General features: G+C 39.5%; 3 protein-coding genes across 11 annotated transcripts in view; 1 reads left to right on the top strand and 2 right to left on the bottom strand.

The window, feature by feature from the left end:
- Positions 1-3,103, bottom strand: part of LOC117983791 (phosphoenolpyruvate carboxykinase [GTP]-like) — a 30,116-nt gene extending 27,013 nt beyond the window's left edge. Inside the window, exon 1 of the mRNA XM_034970413.2 lies at positions 2,934-3,103. The gene's annotated coding sequence lies outside the window, so the exon portion shown is untranslated. The remainder of the gene's footprint in view (positions 1-2,933) is intronic.
- On the top strand, positions 1,860-11,025 carry LOC117983797 (uncharacterized). 4 transcript variants are annotated; one of them, XM_034970421.2, is made up of 4 exons: positions 3,256-3,387; positions 9,189-9,294; positions 9,989-10,133; positions 10,808-11,025. In XM_034970421.2, exons 3-4 carry the CDS (start codon positions 9,999-10,001, stop codon positions 10,901-10,903), a joined length of 231 nt encoding a protein of 76 aa, XP_034826312.1. In that variant the 5' UTR covers positions 3,256-3,387; positions 9,189-9,294; positions 9,989-9,998; the 3' UTR covers positions 10,904-11,025. The 4 variants fall into 4 exon arrangements, with proteins under 4 accessions (XP_034826311.1, XP_069355920.1, XP_034826312.1 ...); XM_034970420.2 differs by lacking the exons at positions 3,256-3,387; positions 9,189-9,294 and adding an exon at positions 1,860-1,911; XM_069499819.1 differs by lacking the exon at positions 9,189-9,294 and having other exon boundaries at positions 3,245-3,387.
- A 362-nt stretch (positions 11,026-11,387) lies between these two features.
- LOC117983529 (anillin-like) overlaps positions 11,388-23,995 on the bottom strand; it is a 72,272-nt gene continuing 59,664 nt past the window's right edge. For 3 of the 6 annotated variants that reach the window (XM_034970096.2, XM_034970098.2, XM_069499731.1), the window contains exons 11-21: positions 21,515-21,590; positions 21,202-21,348; positions 20,546-20,698; positions 19,520-19,678; positions 18,831-18,921; positions 17,935-18,081; positions 17,139-17,281; positions 16,267-16,347; positions 15,124-15,291; positions 14,208-14,408; positions 11,388-13,447 (exon numbers count right to left, since the gene is read on the bottom strand). In XM_034970096.2, the coding sequence (XP_034825987.1) occupies positions 13,160-13,447; positions 14,208-14,408; positions 15,124-15,291; positions 16,267-16,347; positions 17,139-17,281; positions 17,935-18,081; positions 18,831-18,921; positions 19,520-19,678; positions 20,546-20,698; positions 21,202-21,348; positions 21,515-21,590 (1,654 nt within the window). In that variant the 3' untranslated portion in view covers positions 11,388-13,159. The remainder of the gene's footprint in view (positions 13,448-14,207; positions 14,409-15,123; positions 15,292-16,266; positions 16,348-17,138; positions 17,282-17,934; positions 18,082-18,830; positions 18,922-19,519; positions 19,679-20,545; positions 20,699-21,201; positions 21,349-21,514; positions 21,591-23,995) is intronic. The other 3 variants (XM_069499729.1, XM_034970097.2, XM_069499730.1) reach the window with 3 other exon arrangements.

Genomic DNA, 23,995 nt, shown 5'->3' with positions numbered 1-23,995 from the left:
ATCTTCTTCCTTTGTCAAATCTGTCTTAACAACAATTTTTCATAAATTTCAACACCAATTTTAGGGTCAAAACTAATGTTAAAACCGCGACGCAACTTTCGCATCGCATAGTCAAATTGGTCAAAACATTCAAAACAGCGAGCAAACGACGTAATTCGCGTCGCAAGACGGTTCATTCGGACAACAATAAGAGGCAATTGCAAAAATCGCAATTTTGCCCATCGCGATTTGAGTTTTCTGTTTAGACCCAAGTTAACCGTTGAATTGTAGTACCTAGTATCATCTGTTAATCTGTGCTTTATCACGCTAGAGGTTCTTACTTAGATAGGTTACAACCCTAATCGTGTTTTACAGCAAAAGTTGCCAAATAACAACGCCTATCAGCAACTAAAGCAATCCCTTCACCGACTAGCAAAACAAATCCACTGAAGCCTTGATAATATTAATGCATTTTATTTTGAACAAAGGAGCAATGCTGCCTGCAGGCTGCATCTGTTAGGTATGCACTATGCTTCGCTGCTGCGGCGCGGTGGTTTGGAATGGATAAGGTTTAGATTTAATTAAATTTATTTTTTATTTAATTTTAATTAAGATTTAAGTTTATTTTACTGTAATTATCAGTAGTAAGCTGTGACAGCCTAGTGGTTAGGACGTCCGCCTTCTAATCGGAGGTCGGGGGTTCGATCCCGGGCACGCACTTCTAACTTTTCGGAGTTATGTGCGTTTTAAGTAATTAAATATCACTTGCTTTAACGGTGAAGGAAAACATCGTGAGGAAACCTGCATGCCTGAGAGTTCTCCATAATGTTCTCGAAGGTGTGTGAAGTCTACCACTCCGTACATGGCCAGCGTGGTAGACTATGGCCAAAACCTTTCTCACTCTGAGAGGAGACCCGTGCTCTGTAGTGAGCCGGCGATGGGTTGATCATGATGATGATGATATCAGTATTAATAATTATGGTAGTGCAGTGTTGACATTATTATTATAATGTCTATAAGGGTTCCGTTTTTTGCCATTCGGCTACGGAACCCTAAAAATCGATAAGTAGTTCTAGGATAAAAGGTCATAAACCCAAGGAGCCAGGCCAAAGAACTGTAAGCGAAGATATGAATCGCGATATTCGAGTATAAAAACTTTCATTGGGAAGAAAGGGAGCGTGATCAAAGCGGTCGAACGAGAACAGATTGAAGCCTGTCATTAAATTAACCGACGTAAGATGAACATAATACAAAAAACTGTTCTAGGTCGCCGTGGATGAAGAAAAAGAACCGTACATGAGGTATGGGAAAAAACTTTGCCGTTTGAATAAAATAAGTATATGCTTTCTCGAGGAAACTAATTACCATTCAACAGGAAAAAAACTATTTAATATTATACCTGAGGTAGAACCGTTAAATTGTCTGTCGTTGGAGTCTCAATAGAAATAGTAGAAATACTTTTTTATTCAAATTCTTTTGGAAAAGAATCTTCCACTGATAGGTTCGGAATACTCTTCTTGCAGAGAAAAATCAGCACGAAAGATTAAGTAAGTAATAAATTATTTACTATCATTGTATCTTTGGAGGAAACCTGTAGATATATGACTCGGGAGATTTGGGGAAAGTACATATAAGTAGTTTCGGGGTAGTAAGTACCTACTTAGGTAATGCGCAAGGATCTGAGAGCTCACTATAAAGTGGGCTCCCAGATATAGATAAGATATCCTAATATAATAATAATATTATCTTAGGAAAACTCCCACCAGGGGTCAGCACACTAGCCATGAGGTATATAACGCATAAAGAGAGAGATATACCTAAATAGGACGGTAGATACTTCGCCATTCCGTACTGGGGCAACGTTGTGGATAGTTCCTCAAGTATTTGCTTCCATATCGCTCTCCTCAGAGCCTTTGACCAGTTATGAGATAGGTATCTATTATTAACGCCACAGTATCCAGTAAAAGTAAATAAATAAAATATTATTGATATCAAAACTATACCTACTGTGATCGCAATTCTGATGTAATAATATCCACCCATTACAAATCATGTCACAAAAATAATTTCTGACGACAAAAATGCGTAGTAAGGTCATTTATTCAAATAATATACCTACCTATAGTTATTATAATCACAAAACAAAAAACATAACGGTAACATAGCTTATATTTTTTTTAAATATTTCGCATTAAGTATTTTAAAACGTAAGTAGGTATATTTATCCCTTTTTTTCCCTATGAATCTGTTGAGATTTCAAAAAATTTCAGTTTTCATATTTTGGAAGTTGATGCCTATATTAGTTAGGATTAGTAAAATACCTATTGAATAAGTTGTTCTAATGTCGCGTATTCTAATATTGGTATTTGGAGTTGGATAACCCTTTTATTCGATAAAATTTGCGTATAGTAAAGGTACATCGTTTAGTAACAAATAAACGGAAAATCTGGATCTACTTATTTAGGAAAATTTTGAAAATAGTTCTTATGTTGCTATTCAATCCTATTCAAATATCACTATCGCTATTCAAATATTGGAATTTGATAATCATTTTATTTCGGTAATCTGTGTTCATAACTAAGTAGGTACCTAAGTCCATTGTTTCGTAACAAATCAACGGGAAAGTTTTAAGGCCTTTAATAAAACCAACGATCCTAAACCTTTTGAAGAACAGTAAAACGTTATGGGGACTCCCACAACATACTACCTAACACATAGCAACTTGTCTGATTTGACTGATATAACTTGTTCGTCATGAAACATGTCTGTAAAACAAATGAAAACCTGTAATTAATCTGTAAAAAAATTACTAATGCAATTCAAGCTTAGGTTACATCCACACTAACCACAGATATCATACCGCCTTTATCTCACACAAAAGTAGGTCTTATTACGTCAAAATACGTACCAATGTCACTTAATCAATCAATTAAATTAGAAAACAAAAGACTTACGGTTGACAACGGGGATGCGCTAGTGGAAACGACCGGTTTTCAACGCTCTATTTCTCCCGACACAGAAGAAATTAAAGACGTCTTGTATTGGGTATAGCTCGCGATAAACTACATTTGTTTCTCAATAACACAGCACTACGCTTCGTTGTGCGATTGCTTGATTTCTGATTATAATTTCGACGCGGTCGTCGGTTTATTGCGATTTGTTGATTTAATGAGATTTATCTTGTTGTTTTCTAAACTTAAGTTTATCTATAGGATTATATATGGATAAGTACATATTTACCTACAATTACAAAATTAACCTAGTATCTACGTAAAAGTATGTTTTCCCTCCTTACCTTACCACATTTTTTCAACCCTGGTAACGGGCAGTCATTTTTCAGTCGAAAGTGTCAAAAAGTGCATACACCTCGCGCCAATGCGTACGAATTGGCCTCCACTTTTTTAATAAGTAAGTAGCATCAGCTGTAGAAGTTTTGCCTATCTGGAGTTTTATAATATCTTTGCCCAAACGTAGGTATACGTCCATGATGCAAGCTATCTCTGGCCTGTAAAATGAAAAAGGTAAATTTAATAAAACACTTGGGATCTAGACGGATTCGCGGGTATATCTACTCAAATATTGCTGAAACCTTTCACGATGAATGAAACCTAAAGAATGCAACACGTATAGCTACGACGCAGTTCTATATACTTAGGTACAGATTTAGAGAACGCTTTCAAGAGTTAATTATGATTAGTTAGGTAATTAAAAAACCGTTAAAGTGCGACTCGGACTCGCACACGAAGGGTTCCGTACCAAGTACAAGAAATAACACTTTTTGTTTCTTTTGTGATGTAACCACGATTTCCTGGTTTCTGGATTTTCTCCTTTACTTTAGAACCCGGGACCTCCCATTTATAAGACCACAGCGATCACCACTGCGCCAGGGAGGTCGTCACAAGTGTTTGATTGTATGTTCCGTATATCCTTCTCTCCGTCGAACGTTGGATCGGTGTATTAGTCACACTTTATCTATAAGTGGGTACGTTTTTTCGTGAGCGTGTATAGTACGCAACAGGTCGAGATGGTAATCGGGGAGGGAACGTCCCGCACATCCCCCTCGTTGACCCAGCGTGGGCGAGCGCGGGTGACGTGCGGGGCGTCCCCCCCGCTTCATACACCGATTGCCATCTCAACCTGTTGCATTCTCAGCCGACTTTTGCCGGGCCGATTATTGTCGGTCGTCTGCGCCAATTCGATCATGTTGGTCTTGTTAGAAGTAACAACTAGCATCGATCCACTGTAAAAATAGGGCCCCAAACGATTTACCTATGTAGGTACTTACTTCCGGCATAAAAGTTTATCAACATTTTATCAAAACATAAAGATACGAGTTAATAAAACACTTAAAAAAAACTACATTAATGTATGAGTAATATTTAATGCGTTTCTGTTAATATACTAGGCGCTTGTCACTCATGGATTATTTTATCTTTACTAGTTTTTGCCCTCTGCTTCCCCCGTGCGAAATTCGAAGCATAAGAACTCTGGCTGACACTCTTTCACTATCGGCTACAATGCACTATTGCAGCAAGAGTAAGTAGAAGAATAAATTCAGTCAATTGAGATGACAGTCAACCTACTATAGACAAGGCCGTAGCCAGGAATTGATTTCGTGCGGGTTTTATCAGGGCCAAATTTTTAACCGGATTCTCTCAAGCGATAATTCAACTTTTATGCCCGACTTGATTATCTGGCCAGTAAAATTTTACCTTTCAAATTGACGTTAAGGACAAGAGCGTGAATGAGCGAAGTGAGCGGGAATTTTTTGTTTTAGTTTTAGAATCTTAACAAAAAATTGTTGTTAAATTAAATAACTAGCTTATATAATGTGCCTACCTAGGTGGTACAGGTACATGCATTTTAAAAACAATTTCGCAATGTCTGAGATTTGGGCCTACGCCTATGCTTGCTAGGCGACAGTTTTACAGCAAATCCTAGGTTTCCGTAGGTAGTCCGTGGTAGTTCGGGATTTTACAGTAATGTAGGTAAGTAATATCGAATGCTCTGGGTCTGTTTTACTTTTAAGGCTCAATAAACAAACAAACATTCAATTTCATAATACTTAGTAGGGTACCTAAGCCATCTATTGCTATTGACTGTTGACAATATTATTGGCACTGTTCTAGTTTTCGAAGTTATCAGTTGAATGCTTTAAGGTCGAGATGCCATGATAGGTATAATGAAAAGTGATTCAGTAAACTATAGGTACTTAATAGGTACATACATACAATATACATATAGACGTACTAAGTACCTACCTAGGTACTTGATATTTTATTTTTATCTCTAAATTGAGAAAAATTTATAATTTTATTCGTCGTGCATCGGTCCGTTAGTCACTCATAACTATTTTTTTTTGTGAATTGGACTTTGATAACATAATCTTACTTAGAGTGTATACCTACCTAAGGACTTTACGTGCCTGTGTTTATAATTTCATGGAAAGGATTATAATTAATACTAGCGACCCGCCCCGGCTTCGCATGGGTGCAATGTAGATACTAATGTGGTGTCATTGAGGTGTCATTGCCTCGGAAACTCTCGAATGAGAGGATTTTTATCCGACCTAATTCACATTATTTCAATTTCTCTAGGGATCTCTAATTTCTTGAGAATTAAACTATAGCTATAAACCTTCCTCTTAAATCACTCTATCTATTGGTGAAAACCGCATTAAAATCCGTTACGTAGTTTAAAAGATCTACGCGTTCATACATACATACATACAGATGCGGGAAGCGACTTTATTTTATACTATGTAGAGATTTACGCATAATAAGGTAGGTAGTATGACGTGATCAGCTAGTGATAGTGATAGATATATATCATATGGGTAGTGAGTGATCACTACCCATATGATATATACGCGAAAGTGTGTTTGTTTGTTGATATTTTGTCCTTCAATCACTCCGCTATAGAGCAACGGATCGACGTGTTTTTTTTGCATGGATAGTTGGACCTGGAGAGTGACATAGGCTCATCGATATAAAGACAAGATAATATGCCCAAGCGAACAAAATTTTTCACGGTTTTGGAACCAAATAAATCAGCGCCAGATACTAATGAACGACCCGTTTGCAATCCAGACATCACTGAGGTTGCATTGGTGCTAAATAACCATTTTAGGACCAATGAATCGGTGCCATTTTGCTTGTTCAATGGCCCTGTTCTTACGAAGTAATATATAAGTCAATGCATAGGTTACTTTTTTCCGAAAAATCAAGGAGTTCCGACGAGATTTTGAAAAACCTAAATCCACGTGGACGAAGTCGCGGGCGCCAAATTATTTGTTTAAAATGCTATATCTGCCTACTCGAACCTTTAAATAAACTATAATATCTGGTTTAAGGTTAAGCTATTGAATAGGTTTATTTCGCGTACACATAAATAACCGATGAGCTCTCAAAGGGTGTTTGTTCGGACACCTGTCCCGTCTCAGGTATTGTCACGGTGCACACTGAGAAAGGGCGGGTGGTCAAAGGAATTTATATACCTATCTAATAATATTCCTTTCATGTTTAGTTTGAACTGATCGCACAGTACAACACCTTGCCAATAGCACAATTTAAGATTCTTTACGCACTGTTTGTATGTCCTTCAATCCCGTCGCAAGGAATCGACATGTTTTTTGCGTGGATATAGTTAAAGACCTTGAGAGTGTCATAGACTACTTTTATCCCGAAAAATCAAAAAATTCCCACGGGATTTTAAAACTTAAATAAGTCGCGGGTGTCAGCTAGTATTAAAGTGTATTTGTTTGTTGGTTTGTTCTTCATTCACGCCGCAACGGAGCAACGGATCAGCGTGATTTATTTTCCATGGATATAGTTAAAGACCTGGAAAATGACATAGGCTACTTTTTATCCCGAAAAATCAAAGAGTTCCCCTCGTAACCACCTGAAAACCTAAATCCACGTGGACGAAGTCACAGGCGTCAGCTAGTCACTATCACTACCTATATTATAAGTGCGGAAGTGTGTCTGTTTGTTGGTTTGTCGTTCAATCACGCCGGAGCTGAGCAACGAATTGACTTAATTTTTTACAAGAATGTAGTTGAAGATCTGGAAACTACTTTTATCCTGGAAAGTTAAAGAGTTCCCTCGGGATTTTTGAAAACCCAAATCCAGGTGGACGAAGAAGCTAGTTTTCAACATGGAATATGCGTTGCTTGCGGCGTGTGCGGTTTGTGCGACTCGTGCTGTAATGTGCGATGAGCTGTAGTGTCCACGAGTTTGATGTATGAATGGACGTTATTACAACAGCAGTCGGTATCTTAAAATCTTTCAGATTTTATCATTTGTCTAGCAATTGTTAGCCTAGGACCATTACCAGGCAAAGGAGGCTTAAAAGGGCTAGAACCCAGAGGTTGAAAGCTATTAAAAAAACGTGTTAAAAGGAAAAAAGGTGTGTTTTTAAAAATCCTGTCTTTATCGCGAATTCCCTACAATTGCATAAGTAAATTGGTGTAAATGTAGAGCAGATCTGTCGAGAGGTGTAAGTATGTAGAATTCGAAACAATTACAATTTTAAAGTATTTTACTCATATACAACAAGTACAACAAGATTCAAGAACAAGCCCTTGACTGCAATCTCACCTGGTGTTAAGTGATGATGCAGTCTAAGATGAAAACGGGTTAACCTGGAAGGAATACGGCAGTTTTTTAATAACACCCATATCCCATGGTTTCTACACGGTGTCATACCGGAATGCTAAATCACTTGGCGGCGCGGCATTTGCCGGAAGGGTGATAACTAGCCACGGCCGAAGCCTCCCACCAGACCAGACCAGAGAAAATTTGGAGATTATAAAATTCCAAATTTCCCCTGCAGAGAATCTAACCCGGGACCTCCCACTAATAAGATCACAGCGCTCACCACTGCGCTAGGGAGGTCGTCCCAAGTCCAAACCTACTGCAGTAGGTAGGTACGTGGCAGAAAATAATGTAGGTATATCGACTTTTAGAAGGAGATAGCGGATTTGTAAAACATTGTCTCTATCGTTGAGACCGACAACACGTCATATTTGAGCCTCAATAGCTCAACGGTTGAGGAGCGGACTGAATTCCGAAAGGTTGGCGGCTCAAAACCCACCCGTTGCACTATTGTTGTACCTACTCCTAGCACAAGCTTTACTTTAGCTTTACAAGGGGAATATTAGTCCTGATTAGCAGTTAGGATGGGTTCTTTAAAAAAAATATAGGTATGAATGACAGAGACAACGCTCTACAAAGCCGAAATGTCATTCTAAAGGCACATTACTTTCTGCTGCGTACTGTAGAATAGAGTCCGATCATGTCTCTTATTAGGTTAGAAGTGCGTCAAAATAGCAATTCTTTTTTGCGCGTGATATTTGTATAATTTATAGCCTATACAGCACTCGGGGGCAATGTACCTGCTACCTATTTTTTTCAGAATCGGATTCCCTTAGTTCCGGAGATTAGGTACCCCCTGAATACCAACTCACAAACTAGGAAATTTTACCTCAAACTCAAACTCAAATCATTCATTCAGAATTGGTAAAATTTTACGCTTCCTGATTGTTATAAATTTTTATTTGTAAGATGATATGATATAGTGGTGATAATTAATACGTACTTAAAACTAAAGCTACGAGGGTTCCAAACGCGCCCAGGTCTGAGAAGAGCCCACAACAAACTCAGCCGGGTATTCTTTTTATTATCTCTTAGAATGATTAAGGTTTACATCGACACATCGACAAAGTAGCGCGCATCATCTTTGAGTTTGATCTATGGTAGAAATAACTAGCACCCTGGAGACTGGAGGCTACTTTTCATCCCGGAAAATCAAAGAGTTCCCACGCAATTTAAAAAATCGGTCAAGTTCAAGTCGGACTTGCACACAAAGCGTTCCGTACCATCGTACAAGAAATAACACTTTTTAATTTTTTCAAATTTTCATGGCAGCCATTTTGAAACCTTATTATTTCTTGTTATAGCGGCAATATAAATATACATTCTGCGAGAATTTCAACTCTCTATCTAATTACGGTTCTTGAGACTGATAGACGGACGGACGGACGGACAAACAGCGGAGGCAGAGGCTTAGTAATAGTCCCGTTTACACAGTTCGGGTTGGAAAAGTCCACGAGGACGATGTCGCGGTGATGTAGTATCATTTAGTACTACAATAAAATAAAATAAGGCAAGTAATACAATAATCACACAAAATACAAACACTATTTTCAGGTGATCCCCGGATCGCGCTCGGCGATTCCCGACACGTACGCCTCCTATATGATGCGATATGGAGATGCGCAGTACAATACAATACAATACAAACAGATATATAAGGGTAACACATCTTTGATATTCTTCAATTTCGTTTGATATTTGTTCATGATCAAAACTGTCCAAGTGTCCACGGCTAGTTGATACAGTGGTCGGGAAAAATGCATTCCGCTAGATGCAGGCGAGTTCTGATTGTAACCTAAATGTTTAATAGTTTGTGAAAAAGTTCTTCTTTATAGTCGTATTCCTCATTACTACGGGTCGCGACCCTTTCCATTAATCATGTAATTAGAAGTTCTCTTGGGATAATAATGCGGTGGGTTCCCAGATCCTTCCGCATACAACTCGACTAAGAGAACGAGAATTCGACTCTTAGGTTAATTTACGGCTATATCAGATGTTAGTGTGATAATAACAGGAAACGAAATAATTACGATATTAATTTTACTATTTATATTAAACTTAAAGGGCCAATACATTATATTATTTTTTACTTTTTAGAGGGTTTTTAAATTTTTAATTTACCTAGGTACTTAGTTTGTCCATCAATCACGCTGCAACTGAGCAACGGATCGACGTGATGTTATGCATGGATATGACTATATATATATGGACTCTGATTTTCCGGGAAACGTTTCCAGGAAAATCAGAGTTCCCACGGGATTTTCAAAAAAACCAAATGCTCGCGAAGGCGCGGGCATCGGCTATGAAAAAACATTTAAGTATATTTGTGACGACAGTGTTTGTTCTCCCACTAGATGTGTGACAATGCTAACGCTGTGCGTGCTGGCAGCACTGGTGTCCGCCCAGGTGACGTTCAGCAGAGACTGGTCGGGCGGAAAGAGATCTCCGCCAGCTGTATTCGACTGTGGACAGTTTGCAAGAATCTGCCGGCACTTTCTGGTGAGTTTTCTTCTTCATAACAGACGTATAAGAGCCAACGCTGCGCTGTGCATGCTGCATCGTGGGCAATAGTGTCTGCCCAGGTGAAGTTTAGTTGTGACTGGTCTGGAAAAAGAGATCCCACCAGTTGTTTTTATTTTAGCCCGCAGCACTGGTAAGCTGTCTTCATTGGATGACGAATTTCTAAATAGTCAGCAACGTATTAGCACTTACTCTGGTTAGTAGATACCTACTTTAGTACCTACCTACTGCTGCAAAAGTCTGATCGACGATTATAATTATCGTCGGTATAACTAGCCTAGATCCACTTTTTTGAAGCAAATGCCTAAATATTATATTTAACCTCAAAGTTCGGCAAATTAATACCTTGGATAAAATGGATGGTTTGTTTTGTGATGTTCACCTGATATAATCCTATTCTATGATGTTCACTGTCGGAATAAGGTAATAGGTAATATACAGTGGCGTGCAGGTCATAGAGGCATAAATGCACAGCTTACCCCAGTTGTAATAGCTCAATGCATATTTTTCATGATGACCTGCCAGTAAACAGGTTTCTACCTAACTAATGCCTACCCTGGCTTCAAACACTGTGCACGCCACTGGTAATATACCATCTCCAGATAACAGCGACGTTAAAGCGCTAATACTAATATGTACTATTTCTTTCCCAGCACGAGTTGAAACAAGAGATGTCCACAGACGACAAACTCAAACACCGCCGACTAGAACCAGAGGACATCCGAGAAAATTTCGAAGATGAGAAATAGTTACATACAATATCTAGCGCCATCTAACATTATTGTATAATGTATACTGTACGTACAGGGGACTTTAAATGATCTGTATTTAATTATTTATTATTGAAAATCAATAAACGCTGCGCAACTGATGTAGTCCTCTTTTTAATCGACTTCAAAAAAAGGAGGAGGTTCTCAATTCGACTGTAGGTTTTTCTTTAATCTGGCATTATTGAAATGTACGAATGTATGAACCACTAAGGTGTGGAATTCGCTTCCGTCGTCCGTGTTTCGGACTGCCACGTATAAACTACAAAGAAATATAGTGCACGAAGCTATTCTCAAAGCTGTATCTAAAATTTTGCATAGCATAATTATTGACCTCTATCTCCACAGCGTAATGCACTAGAAGTTATTCTAGAGGTCAATATGCCATGTAAAATTGTGTGAATCGACCCTTAGCATATCATGCGTAAGTTAAGGTTTTAACAAAATATGAGAAAAAAGCCATTGGTCGATTATATCAGTAGTTTATTGTTAAAATAAATTGATTTTATATACAATGGATAGCTTTATGATAAAATAAACACAAAATTATTGCAATATTGGCTTGCATGGCCATACATGCAAAACATGCTTTTTGATAAAATTACAACACGAAACCACTTTACATTAATATATAATAATAATTCATTTGACCATAATTTGCGTCTTTGATAAGAAGTCCCAAAGTAAAGCCAAAAACATAATATTTTAAATTCCAAAATCCAAATAAAATATTTTATCAAAAACGACAATATGAACTTGCGAACAAATAATTCAGGTCGTTTACAGAATATTTTCTATTTCAAATGAAATATAAAAGGTCTATCTATACTTTTAGTTCGCCAGGCAGTTTATTGATCACGATTAAAATGTGCTAAAATTAACTATTACTACTTTCGATTAATAGTAAAATTATGAAAAAATCCTAACCTACTTATCTTACACAAAACTATTTGTACCACTATAATTAAATGTAAATAAATTGCATTACATATCATTTATCAAATATTAAAATTATTTCATATTTAATAATAATTAATTATTATTAATACAGTATAAGTACTACGTAAGTATCAATATTTGTGAATATTATATCTAATTATAAAAATAATAAGTATTTATATTAAAATGTATGCAAATTTTAATTTCGAATTCTGATTAATTACAATAATGTATTTATTCTTCATGAATTAAAACTAAATAATTCAGTCTGTATAATTTTTTTATGGCTGGCCATTACATATTATACTCGTAGTTCTATCTATCTATGGTATGGTAACAATAGATGAATCATCTGAATCTTGTTGAGAGTACCTTTCATTTGTTTTTAAACAGTGAGGCCGTAAAGCAGTTCTTATAATATATTTTATATTCAGCAGATAGTATCCATTCAGACGGACCACATCACACAAGTCCGCGTATCAACAAGCGCAGTGTGGGACGACCTCCAACCCGCTGGACTGACGACCTTAAGAAGGTAGCGGGAAGTGGGTGGATGAGGAAGGCGGAGGATCGTGTGTGCACTCTTGGGAAGGCCTATGTCCAGCAGTGGACGCAAACAGGCTGATTGAATGATTGATTGATTGATATCACACAAGAAGTCAAATGTTCTCGAGTGGACCATCCGAAAAGTGGCTGGTACAGATTTGATGTAGAAGACCAGAAACTGAAGACAGAAAGTGTTGGCACTCCGCACTATCTGAGGTTTAATTACATGATAGGCAGTTAACGTTACAATACGGTTACCATTAAATCATATGTAATATTTTTTGATGCGGTGTGGCACGTCTAAAATAACCTTTATTGATTTATATATTCAAGAATTAATAGGCGGATTTTGATACAAAAACATTGCGAAATACCTATTATATACTTAACAGCATATGACAAGTGTGGTTATTTTATAGGTGGGTTTAAATACAAAATCTTACAATTTATATTCTATTGATATCTAACAACTAAATCTAAATAAAACATACCATGCAGAGCAGACATAGCCTGCCCAAAAAATATATCATTTCAACACTTAAATAGGTAAAGAGTTGAAATTTCCACAGATTGTGCATTTCTAATTACTATTGCTGTTATATCAACAAACAATAAAAATTACAAAATGGCCGCCATGTAAAACATAATAAAAGTGCATAATCTTGTACGATGGTACGGAACTGTCCGTGTACGAGTCCGACTAACATTTGTCGGGGTTTTTCCTTTAAGTTAATTAAGGAAAAGTAATATACACTATTCTTCTTCATCAGCAGCAGTACAGCGAACAAATTCCAACGCACTGTTCAACTTGTCGAGCCAAATGTCGCGGTCTTTGGGAGTATCAGCGGCTAACAAGTGGCGCCTCCTGACCGAGCCGTCGGAGCTGCGCACGTACACCAAGGAGCCGGTGTCCGGGACGATGAGACCAGCGGGTACGGAGGACTCGAGGAGGATCGTGTTCGGCCTGGCGCACAGGTCTCTCGGTGCTCTTGTGACACGTTCTGATATCACCGTTGTTAGGTCTATGTCGCCGATTGGCATCTGTAATGGGAATTGGGAATCAAAAATGAATCGCCAAAACGTATCTACGCGCAAACTTCCGGACGCCTGCAACAAATTCTATCGTCTAAATTAGTTCAGCTACACCTATTTTTAGGAGAGAACTCTCTCCACATCTATTCTAGTAACTAGCCTAATAGCTGGGATTGTCTTCCTCGCTTTTTATATTATGCACTAGATGTCGCTGTACAGTGAAATCTGTACAGCGACATCTAGTGCACACTCTAGAGAATTTGTGGTTCCTATTACAATGGGGCCGATTCGCTTTCACACAATCTCTAAACCTAAACTAAATTAACAGGTCTACATCTAGTGCTATCCTTTTCTGCAAGCAATATTATGAAAGGGATAGCAATAGATTTAGACATATCATTTTAGTTTAGTTTAGAGATTGTGTACAACGGAATTAGCCACAATGTTGAATGAACTTCTGTAGTGTCATGAAACTCCAAATAGCGACTTTTAGTTTGTTTAGGGAAAGTTGCTGTTATAAAAGTGCAATGATTAGAAGAGACATACATTCAAAAGTGGTGAAAAAGATGCATAAGAATCCGGGGAGGGAACCACCGCGCGACATTTGACGTGAGAACGTCACTATAACTTCCACATTACGCACTAGATGTCACTGCAGTGAGTTCACTCGCACTATTGACCAACCTATTCACGCTCATTGGTGAACTTCGATATTGTGATGCAACTCCGATTAGTGACGTCTAGGCGATACAATGATAAACAGACATACCTTCTTCTGCACGTCATCGGGATATTTCCAGAAGGCAAGCCTAGGTGGTTGCAGACGGAACCAGCGGCGATGCCACGCACCAAGGCCCGACACGTCGTCAAAAGCAGTGAGGAAAGCTGCGTGTGGTTCCGGTGATGGCACCACGACGCGGGCTTTGATGTCCACGAAGATGGAGCCATCTAAGGGACTGCCGTGCGGGACCTAAACAAAGGATGTACTAAGGACTAAATAACACCAAAACCGCTACAAAAAAAATCATAAACGATTGGCGATAAACAAAGATGTGCTCTAAGCAAATCATAATTTAAGATTATGACAATTCTTTCACTGATTCAACGTAAAACTCTTTTTGCTGAGATTTACGTCTTTTTCTCTGCCGAGCAGGCGAGACAGTCACTCGGACCCTGATGTGTGGCACAGTTGTAACAACGCGTATCAATGGATTGCTAAGCTACGTTGACCCAAGTCGGTAACTGGATGGCTGACCGACTTTACCTCGGAAAGCTCGTTAAGCCGTCGGTCCCGGTTATTATCACCAATTACCCAAAAAAAACTAAGAGTCGAATTCTCGTTCTCTTAGTGAGTTGTATGCGGAAGGATCTGGAAACTCACCGCATTATTATCCCAAGAGAACTCCGACCATTACAGGATTAATGGAAAGGGGTCACGACCCTCAGCAATGAGGGTTTTAGAGCCTCAATAGCATTAGCTCAACTGGTAAAGGAGTGGACTTAAAACCGAAAGGTCGACGGTTCAAACCCCGCCCGTTGCACTATTGTCGTACCTACCTACTCCTAGCACAAGCCTGACGCTTAGTTGGAGAGGAAAGGGGAATATTAGTCATTTAACATGGCTAATATTCTTAAAAAAAAAAGGAGGAATACAGGAGGAATATAAAGGAGGAAAGAAGTGTTACCTTATTAAGAGTGAAACTCTTGCGAGTGGCCTGCGGCAGGGCGAATATGCAGTACCCGTGAAGTTGGAACTGCGGACTGCGCACTGAGTGAGGCCCGGCCGGGCTTTGCACGCGCGGCGCCTTCAGCTCCGATACCTTCGACTTAGGAGTCAGGAGCTTTGAGTTACCCTGGAAATTAAGTTAATTGAAACTAGATAGTACCCGCGTCTTCGTTCACGGGGATGTAGGTTTTAAAAACCCCGTGGGAACTTTTTTTTCGGGATTAAAACTAATCTGATGAATTCGACGATTCGGGATAAAAGCTGATGCCCGCGACTTCATACGCGTGGATTTTGGTTTTTAAAAACCACGTGGGGACTTTTTTTTCGGGATAAAAACTAATCTGATGAATTCGACGATTCGGGATAAAAGCTGATGCCCGCGACTTCATACGCGTGGATTTTGGTTTTTAAAAACCCCGTGAGAACTCTTTAATTTTCTGAGATAAAAAGTAGCCTATATCCTCCCTATGATCCCTCTATGATCCTCCAGGTCATAAAACTATACCCATGCAAAAAAACCACGTCGACCCGGTGCTCCGTTTCGACGTGATTGAAGGACAAACCAACAAACAAACACACTTTCGCATTTATAATATGGGTAGTGATGCACACAAGTTTGTAAAGACTACAGAAATATTTTAAAAACCGGTACCTAATAATTAAACCAGAAAACTCTTTAAAGTAATAATTTGGCAATCTGTGCGGGTGGTAGATCTGACTCTAAACTAGTTCACCTGTGTCTAGGTATCTAGGTGTCTAGGTACTAGGTATGTCACTATATCTGTACGAAAAATCACGTAACGTGTTGATCTTTTGCTGCTTGATTGAAGGATTAAACTTTAATCGCTTTAATTTAACGCTTTAAGAATCATTAAAGCGTAAAAAATGGTATGCCATCCCGCAGGAACTGTTTGTTTACCAGCGATAAAAAATAGCCTATGTCACTTTCTATGTTTTTAACTATAGCATGCAAAAATCACATTGATCTGTTGCGAGGTGATTGCTACGACAAACCAACAAACAAACACTTTAGTTTTTATAATATGAGTAGTGATTCCAACATATTTTGTGGATACCATAGTTGTAGGAAGTTTCTACAAACCTTTTTGCTTGAAATGTGATATTTGACATCATGGGGTAGAACCTCCTTGGATGCTTGTAGGAGATAGATCTCTACAGTAACCTGCAAGTATAAAATTATGGCACTCAATATTTCCCTTTGAAAATAACGATAATTATCAAGCGAAGTTTCTTAATAACCACTAGCTTATGCTCGCGACTTCGTCCGCGTGGACTACACAAATTTCAAACCCCTATTTCACCCCCTTAGGAGTTGAATTTTCAAAAATCCTTTCTTAGCGGATGCCTACGTCATAATAGCTATCTGCATGCCAAATTTCAGCCCGATCCGTGTAGTAGTTTGGGCTGTGCGTTGATAGATCAGTCAGTCAGTCAGTCACCTTTTCCTTTTATATATTTAGATTAAGCGGGGACTCGCTTAGTGCCTAGTGAACCGAAAGAACGAAATGCAGCAAAGAAACGCATATCAATGGCTGAGCAGAGTAAGAAATGAAACAAAAGAACGAACGCAACGAACGGCAGCGAAACTCATCTTCTTTTATTTTATTATCATCATAAAGAATGTTTAACATGCCTGCTTTTTGACACAGTGCAAAACTACGAAGCTCTCTGCTCTCATTCATTGGACAGAGTAAGAGACAAATTGCAACCTGCAAAATGCTACGTGTTGCATTTTCTCGTTCTCTCATTTGCCCATACCATAAGTATCATATAAGTGAGCGAGATAAAGTACTACGCGTTCAAACTAAGAATAGGACAGCTTTAAGTGTCAACTGTCTCTCGAAACTATATTTCCAACTATGACACCACAACATGATGGAAATTCCGTCCTATTTTAGTTTGGAAGCGTCATACAGGATTTTATTTGTACAAATTCGTAAGAAGTTGTTTTACCTTGAAATCACTAGTAAGTCCATCCATGCGTATTTCGTCAGGAAAGTGCTGTGGCGCGTTGGGTTTAGTGAGCTGCATGCTGGTGGCCAGCACGCGGTCCCTGCACTTGAGCAGACACACTGCGTGGTGTCCTACGGCGCCATCTATAAACACGAATTACTGATTCAAATCCGGACCGAAGGACCGACTTCAAAATTTATTTATTTTTGATGATATCCGCAACTTTGACCACGTTTGTAAAAATCCCATGGGATTTTTTTATTTTTCCGGGATAAAAATAAGACTATGTCCGTTTCCGGGATGCAAGCTATCTCTATACAGTCCCAAATTTCGATGCAAACATCACTTTAGGGCGCAATATTTTTAGTTCGGAATGACCAGTCTAGTACATAAGCCAAAGGTTGTTGTTTGAAATTCAATTAGCCTTGACTGCTATCTAATCTGGTGGTAAGAGACAGAGAAACACGTGGTTTAGTTACGAGCGCCACCGTAAGCAATTTTACCCTCACCACCTGGGTGTCTGGTGCCTGTCCGTTGTGCCAGATCCTTCTTTCCACGCACGGCAAACTGGAATCAACTCCCGCCTCCTAGGCGGTGTTCCCACTAGATTACAACAAGGAGTTATTCAAAGGGCGGGCCAACAATATCCTGAAAGGCCGGCAACGCATCGGCCGTTCCTCTGCTGCGAATGTTCATGGGCGGCGGTAATCACTTAACATCAGGTGACCCGCCTGCTCATTTACTCGTTATTTCTATTAAAAAAAGAGTATCTTCTAAACTGCTCTAGGTCGTGTACCTGCATGCAACTGTCGCACGTAGTCTCTCCTCAGTGGCACCCTGAGGTTGTTCATGTGTAATGTGGCCATACCGGCCGTGGCAGCCGCGCCTGCGCCTTCTACTTGGAGACGCTGGACTTCATGGAGGCACGCTTGGCGACGATGAGCTGCAACAAAATTATCTCATTTGACATGAACCTGCTGCGCGATTGCGGGAGAATGACAGCTACAATGTCACGATCGCAATCATCTCTGATTGGTTAACGTGCGCTCACTATTGGCTACAATGCATTGTTGCAACAAGAATCGTACAAATTCAGCCAATCAGAACAATTGAGATTGTAATAATGATTGATGCAGGTTTTAGACAATCGCCCTACTGAGCTCGATTGCGGTAGAATGACAGCTACAATATCACGATCGCAATCCCCTCTGATTGATTGACGCTCGCTGACTATTGGGTACAATGCATTGATGCAACAAGAATCGCATAAATTCAGCCAATCTCAACAATTGCGTTTGTAATAATGCAGGTTTTTCGAAATCGACATGCTGATGGCTTACAGAGTCGAACTTTACTTCTTATGGCGCGAACAGATCGAGCAGTGCAGAAAAGTTGCGGCTGTGGCTGATAGGCACCGAACGCTCGCTCCCCTTTGCTATTGTATTAGCAAAGGCGAGCAAATCAGTAGGGGGGACCAAGGAGCTTTGTGACAAAGGAGTAGTTACAAAGTCGATCTTTCTTAGTTGTGGTAGAATCAAGAAAGATGAGTGAGAATTCGTTATCTATCCGCCACACTCAAAATGGTGTGGCCTTGCAAAGAAGAAATAGCAAAATCGAAGTTTAGTAGTAAAACTCCTTTAGAACTCAGACTTTTTTCCATGCAAATTAAGTGCCAGTTAATATTTTACTTACTCGCCAATAAAAGTAGCCTTTCGCCTTCTGCTTGCTCTGTCGATCCACTGAACTCTATTGTCGAAGCGCAAAGATTCAGTGCTTGACTCGCCTGAAACAAAAACAAAATAGAATACATTTTAACTTCTACATTCTATGTCATATTAAATGGAAGAGACAGATGTAAGCAATATATCTATTCGTTTCTATACTTATAAATGCGGATGTATGACTGCCTGTATGTTACGTTTTCACGGCGTACACGCTAAGCTTTTTATCTCAAAAAATCGAGATTCCAAGAATTTTTGAAAATCTAGATCCACGCGATTAAAGGCTGTACCGCATAACAGCGGCGCTGATGATGATGACTTCGTCCGCGTGGATTTAGGTTTTTAAAAACCCTGCGGGAACCTTTTAGGATAAAATCCTATGTCCTTCCCCGAGATATAAGCTAACTCTATACTATATATTTCATCAAAATCGGTTAAACTGTTGGGCTGTAAAATGCTAGCAAACAGACAGACACACTTTCGCATTTATAATATTAGTATGCATATGGATGTCGCAGCATGTACACTGTATAGCGCCGCTCTTGTGCGACATGCACCAAACGCAATGATTGAAATAATATTTTGACGCTATTTGTATTCCGCTATGCAGAATAGCGCCCGTGTAATGCGGCCCGGCCATAAAATTAACTGTAAAAATACCTGTGATATAACAGTCTGTTGTTTGGATATTTCGTTGTGCAGTTCCTTTATCCGCTGTCGGACAGTGGTGACGGCGGCTACAGGTTCTGGAGTGGGCGGGATTTCGCGCTCGGGCGACGTGTGGCGGATTACCCGCATGGGTGTGGATGGTGTTGAGCCCTGCAATTATAAATACATATTACCTCAATATATAAAAGGAAAAGGTGACTGCCTGACTGACTGACTGATTTGTCAACGCACAGCGCAAACTACTGGACGGATCGAGCTGAAATTTGGCATGCAAATAGGTATTATGACGTAGGCATGCGCTAAGAAAGGATTTTTGAAAATTCAACCCCTAAGAAGGTAAAATAGGGGTTTGAAATTTGCGCAGTCCACGCGGACGAAGTCGCGAGCATAAGCTAGTTTAAACATAAAATCAGAGAATAAGTTCAGAATAAATTACTGAAAGGTCGGCAACGCATTGGCGGTTTCTCTGGTGCTGCAAATGTTCATGGGCTACGGTAATCACTTGAATGGACCTCACACATTGGACCTGATATAAGTCCCGCAAATTGCTATTGCGCTGGCACCATGTCTCATTAACATTGAAATGACGTCAGCCGAAATAAGAATCATCAGCTCGAAACTTCAGTCTAGTGCTGACGTCACTAAAATGGCGGCCACGCGCATTAGCAATTTGCGGCACTTATACTATTTTGTTCGGAAACTACTACTACTATGAAAGTCTAGGAAATCATGCCAGATATTAGTTTAGCTAATCTTAGTTAATCGAGATAAATGAAGCTAATCTTTTGCTCTGTCACGCTCATTCATATGGACCACATACTGCTCTGCTAAAAAATCTAGTCCCATAATGAAATGGCACCAATCTCCAAAAAAAGTCTGCCAATCCGCACTTTCTGCCAATCCGCACTTGGCCAGCGTGGTAGACTATGGCCAAAAACCCTTCTCACTCTGAGAGGGGACCTGTGCTCTGTAGTGAGCCGGAGATGGGTTGATCATGATGAATAAAATGGAACTCACTGCTTGCATACGCCTATAGAAGCTGACGCTGTGCACTAGTTCATTCCCGCGGTCTGGCCCGGCGGGCGTCAGAGCTGGGCTCGGCGTCTTCAGCGGCGACTTGAATTTCCCCTTCTCCTGGTACACGAAACTGGATGACGACAGACTGTCGTGCTGCAAGGGTCATCACATTATGGCCAAGTATATACTCGAGTCCAAAACAAGCTATTTTTAACTAAAGACGGGCGAAGCCTAAAAGCTTTATGAAAAGCACCCATTTCATAAAACAATGAAACTTTAATAGACACAAAAATTTTTCGCTTGCAATTGTTATTGCTATTTATTATTTTTATAATTTTGGCCAAAATATGAGGACGTCTTCTATTCATTTACATGAAAGTATTAATGTTTCTTGAGTAGGAACTGAATAAGAAATATTTTTCCTTTAAATAAGTTTTTATCAATTAGAAAGTTGTTAAAAATGTGTACAAAATTTTAATAAAACTATAGTTAACTTTGACTATCAATATTGTGTGTCAGAAAATATAGTTAAAACTATTTCTTGTCTGTAAGAAAATATTTAGACTGTTTTTGTCTGTAAGTTAACACGATACAACAGACAAAAAAGATACGGTACCCCTCAACATGTATTGCGTATTTATATATATATAATTTACTTCAGTCACCTTATTAATTTTGGGTGGCGTCGGTCCCTCCACTTCAAGTGCCTCGTCCAACAAATCATCCAGCTCACTGTCGCAAGCAGACTCCTCTGAATCACTCTGCACTGCTTTCTTATAGCTCGTGTTGTTTTTCTTCACCACCTTAATAAAATAACATAAAATTGTCTATTGTATGTCATAAAATATTGCTTCAACCTTTTCGTTTATTTTTTGCAGAGCAAACAATACTGCGATTTAACTATATACTAATGCCATCTATGGGAAAAAAAACATCTGAATACCTTTTTACATTGCATATAAAACTTACGTTCATAACTTCTCGACCAAATGAAGAGTCGGCCCAATTGTCGGATTTATTTAATGTTCCTGGTATGTTCTCCGTACTAAAACAAAATAGTACACGATTAGCCTTTGTTTTTGAAATAATTACATCGTTTAGTAATAACCTAATGTACCTACTTTATACATCATCCTCCTTGCTATGTCATACAGTTCAGATTCTCAGTGTGCATATAAATATGTACCAACCGTATATAGCTGTCTTCTATAGACTCCAATGCCTAGCTAGTTAGGTGGCTACACCGATTCCGTTGTCTTGCTCTAAACTAAATTTAGAGTATCTGCATCCTTTTCTTTTTAACGATGCTAAGGGACAGAACATGAACTTTACATTTAAAGACTCTAAATTTTAGTGCACGCTACAAATTTAAACAGTAGACTCGCGACTGGCTTACCATCTAAAAATTAAATTTAAAACTGTCAAACTGCATCTGTCCTTTTCATATTACATTAGTAAGAAGAGGATGCGAATACTCTAAAATTAGGTTGTGCTCAGAATCAGTACCACTATAACACCAATATTTATTAACTAGATGTTTCATTATTTGGTTTTAGTCAGTAGACAGTTCAGATGTTTTTAAGAGGTATCGCTGAAAGTAGCTCAAAGCTGTGATAGTCTAGTAGTTAGGACGTCCACCTTCTAATCGAAGGTCGGGTGTTCGATCCCGGGCACGCACCTCTAACTTTTCGGAGTTATGTGTGTTTTAAGTAATTAAATATCACTTGCTTTAACGGTGAAGGAAAACATCGTGAGGAAACCTGCATGCCTGAGAGTTCTCCATAATGTTTCAAAGGTGTGTGAAGATCTTCTAGTCAATCCGCACATGGCCAGCGTGGTAGGCTTTGGCCAAAACCCTTCTCACTCTGAGAGGAAACCCGTGCTCTGTAGTGAGCCGGCGATGGGCTGATCATTTTTTATTCATTATAGACAAACGCTTGACCACAATCACACCAGATGGAAAGTGATGATGCGGCCTAAGATGGGACGCGTTTACCTAGAAGATGCCTATTCACTCTTGTTTTAAAGATACCCGGGATCATGATGATAATGATGATGATGCTCAAAGTCTGAACAAACACACAGGCAGACAGCAGGAAGAACCAAGCCAGACTCTAGAGTGTGCGTCCACACTGCCAGCCTAGCGCGGTTGCGAGGGCGGGCGCGAAATATCTAACATATGAAACCGCCGCGCCGTTTGCGTCCATAGTGTAGTGACTAAGGCGGGCGCCTAGCGCGACGGGCCTAAGCGACATAGCGTGCGTAGTTTTCAAACGTTCCTATCCGCGCGTTATGTCCACATTAAGGGCCTAGGCAACAAGCGACTTAACGCGCGGATGCGGGGGTATCAAACCAGCCCCCCAATTGTGTAAGAATAACCATTTCATGGCTATCGCAATCGTCAAGAATTCTGCCCTTTGATTGGCTGTGAAAAAATGTAAACAGCGAATCAACCAATCAAATGGCAGAATTTCCTGACGATTGCGATAGCCATGAAATGGTTATTCTTACACAATTGGGGGGCAGGTCGGTCTTATCGCTCGGCGTTTGCGCGTCTGCTCATGTAATTTAGGTAAAATGGCGGTAAATACCGAACTGTTTATTAGTACAATTCACTCTAAACCAGCTATATGGCAAAGCAAACATCCACACCACAGTAATCAAGTGTACTTAAAGAATTTTTTGGGGTACAATCTCAATTCTTCATGCAAATTAAAAATTTCGCGATTTATTTCTCTGTTTTTATTTATTTCATGCACACCATCTTTTGTGCTTAGCACCTCCCATCTCAGGATCGGACTATCTAGTAAAAATACCAAATCCTCGTCATGGTTTGCAACACCTGAACGCTCTACCCGCTTGGACGTCACTGTGGCCACCGCACGCCCGCCACAGGCCTCTAGTCACCGCGTATTCAGTGTGGACGAACACTCTTGGTCACATGACCCGACAAACAGTATACATCTACTTGCGGCGGGCTACTTCAGGACTATAACTTAAAAAATCTCATTCATCTCTTATGAGAGAGAGTTGGAGCGCAGCAGTCTCGTGACCAAGTGAGCCCGGGATGGTATCACGAGCACTATTTGGTGGTAGATGCCTTTGACGATTCAAAAGTAGGTACTTGTATTTTTATTCTATTTACGAATACAATACAATATATATGCGCGATTTAGCTACATCGCCATCTATTAGCAGAACTGGAAAGCAGTACCTACGTTTGAATTTTATTCATATATCTATCCCGGTATTAGCAGGACTGCTCATAGATTTAATAGTCAACCCCTTTGCGTGTGCGTAATCCCAGCAAAATAATGTCGAATTTCTGGATTTGAGTTGGATAGATTTTTAGTGCGTAACGTCGTGTAATTGTGCGTGAAAGTTTTAAATTTGTGCGTTCAACCAATAAGTAGATATTCGAAAAAAACGCGTTCTGCCAGGAATACGTCA

The sequence above is a fragment of the Maniola hyperantus genome, chromosome 7 (assembly GCF_902806685.2).
Source record: "Maniola hyperantus chromosome 7, iAphHyp1.2, whole genome shotgun sequence".
Taxonomy (NCBI): Eukaryota; Metazoa; Arthropoda; class Insecta; order Lepidoptera; family Nymphalidae; genus Maniola; species Maniola hyperantus.
This window is presented reverse-complemented; position numbering and strand designations above follow the sequence as displayed.

What these genes read in the sequence shown, in the direction of transcription:
- LOC117983797 (XM_034970419.2), top strand. Translation starts at nt 9,392, where the DNA reads ATGCATTCCGCTAGATGCAG. An exon ending in ATGCATTCCGCTAGATGCAG is followed by an intron (nt 9,412 to 9,988) that starts GCGAGTTCTGAT and finishes TTCTCCCACTAG; the next exon opens with ATGTGTGACAATGCTAACGC. An exon ending in GAATCTGCCGGCACTTTCTG is followed by an intron (nt 10,134 to 10,807) that starts GTGAGTTTTCTT and finishes TTTCTTTCCCAG; the next exon opens with CACGAGTTGAAACAAGAGAT.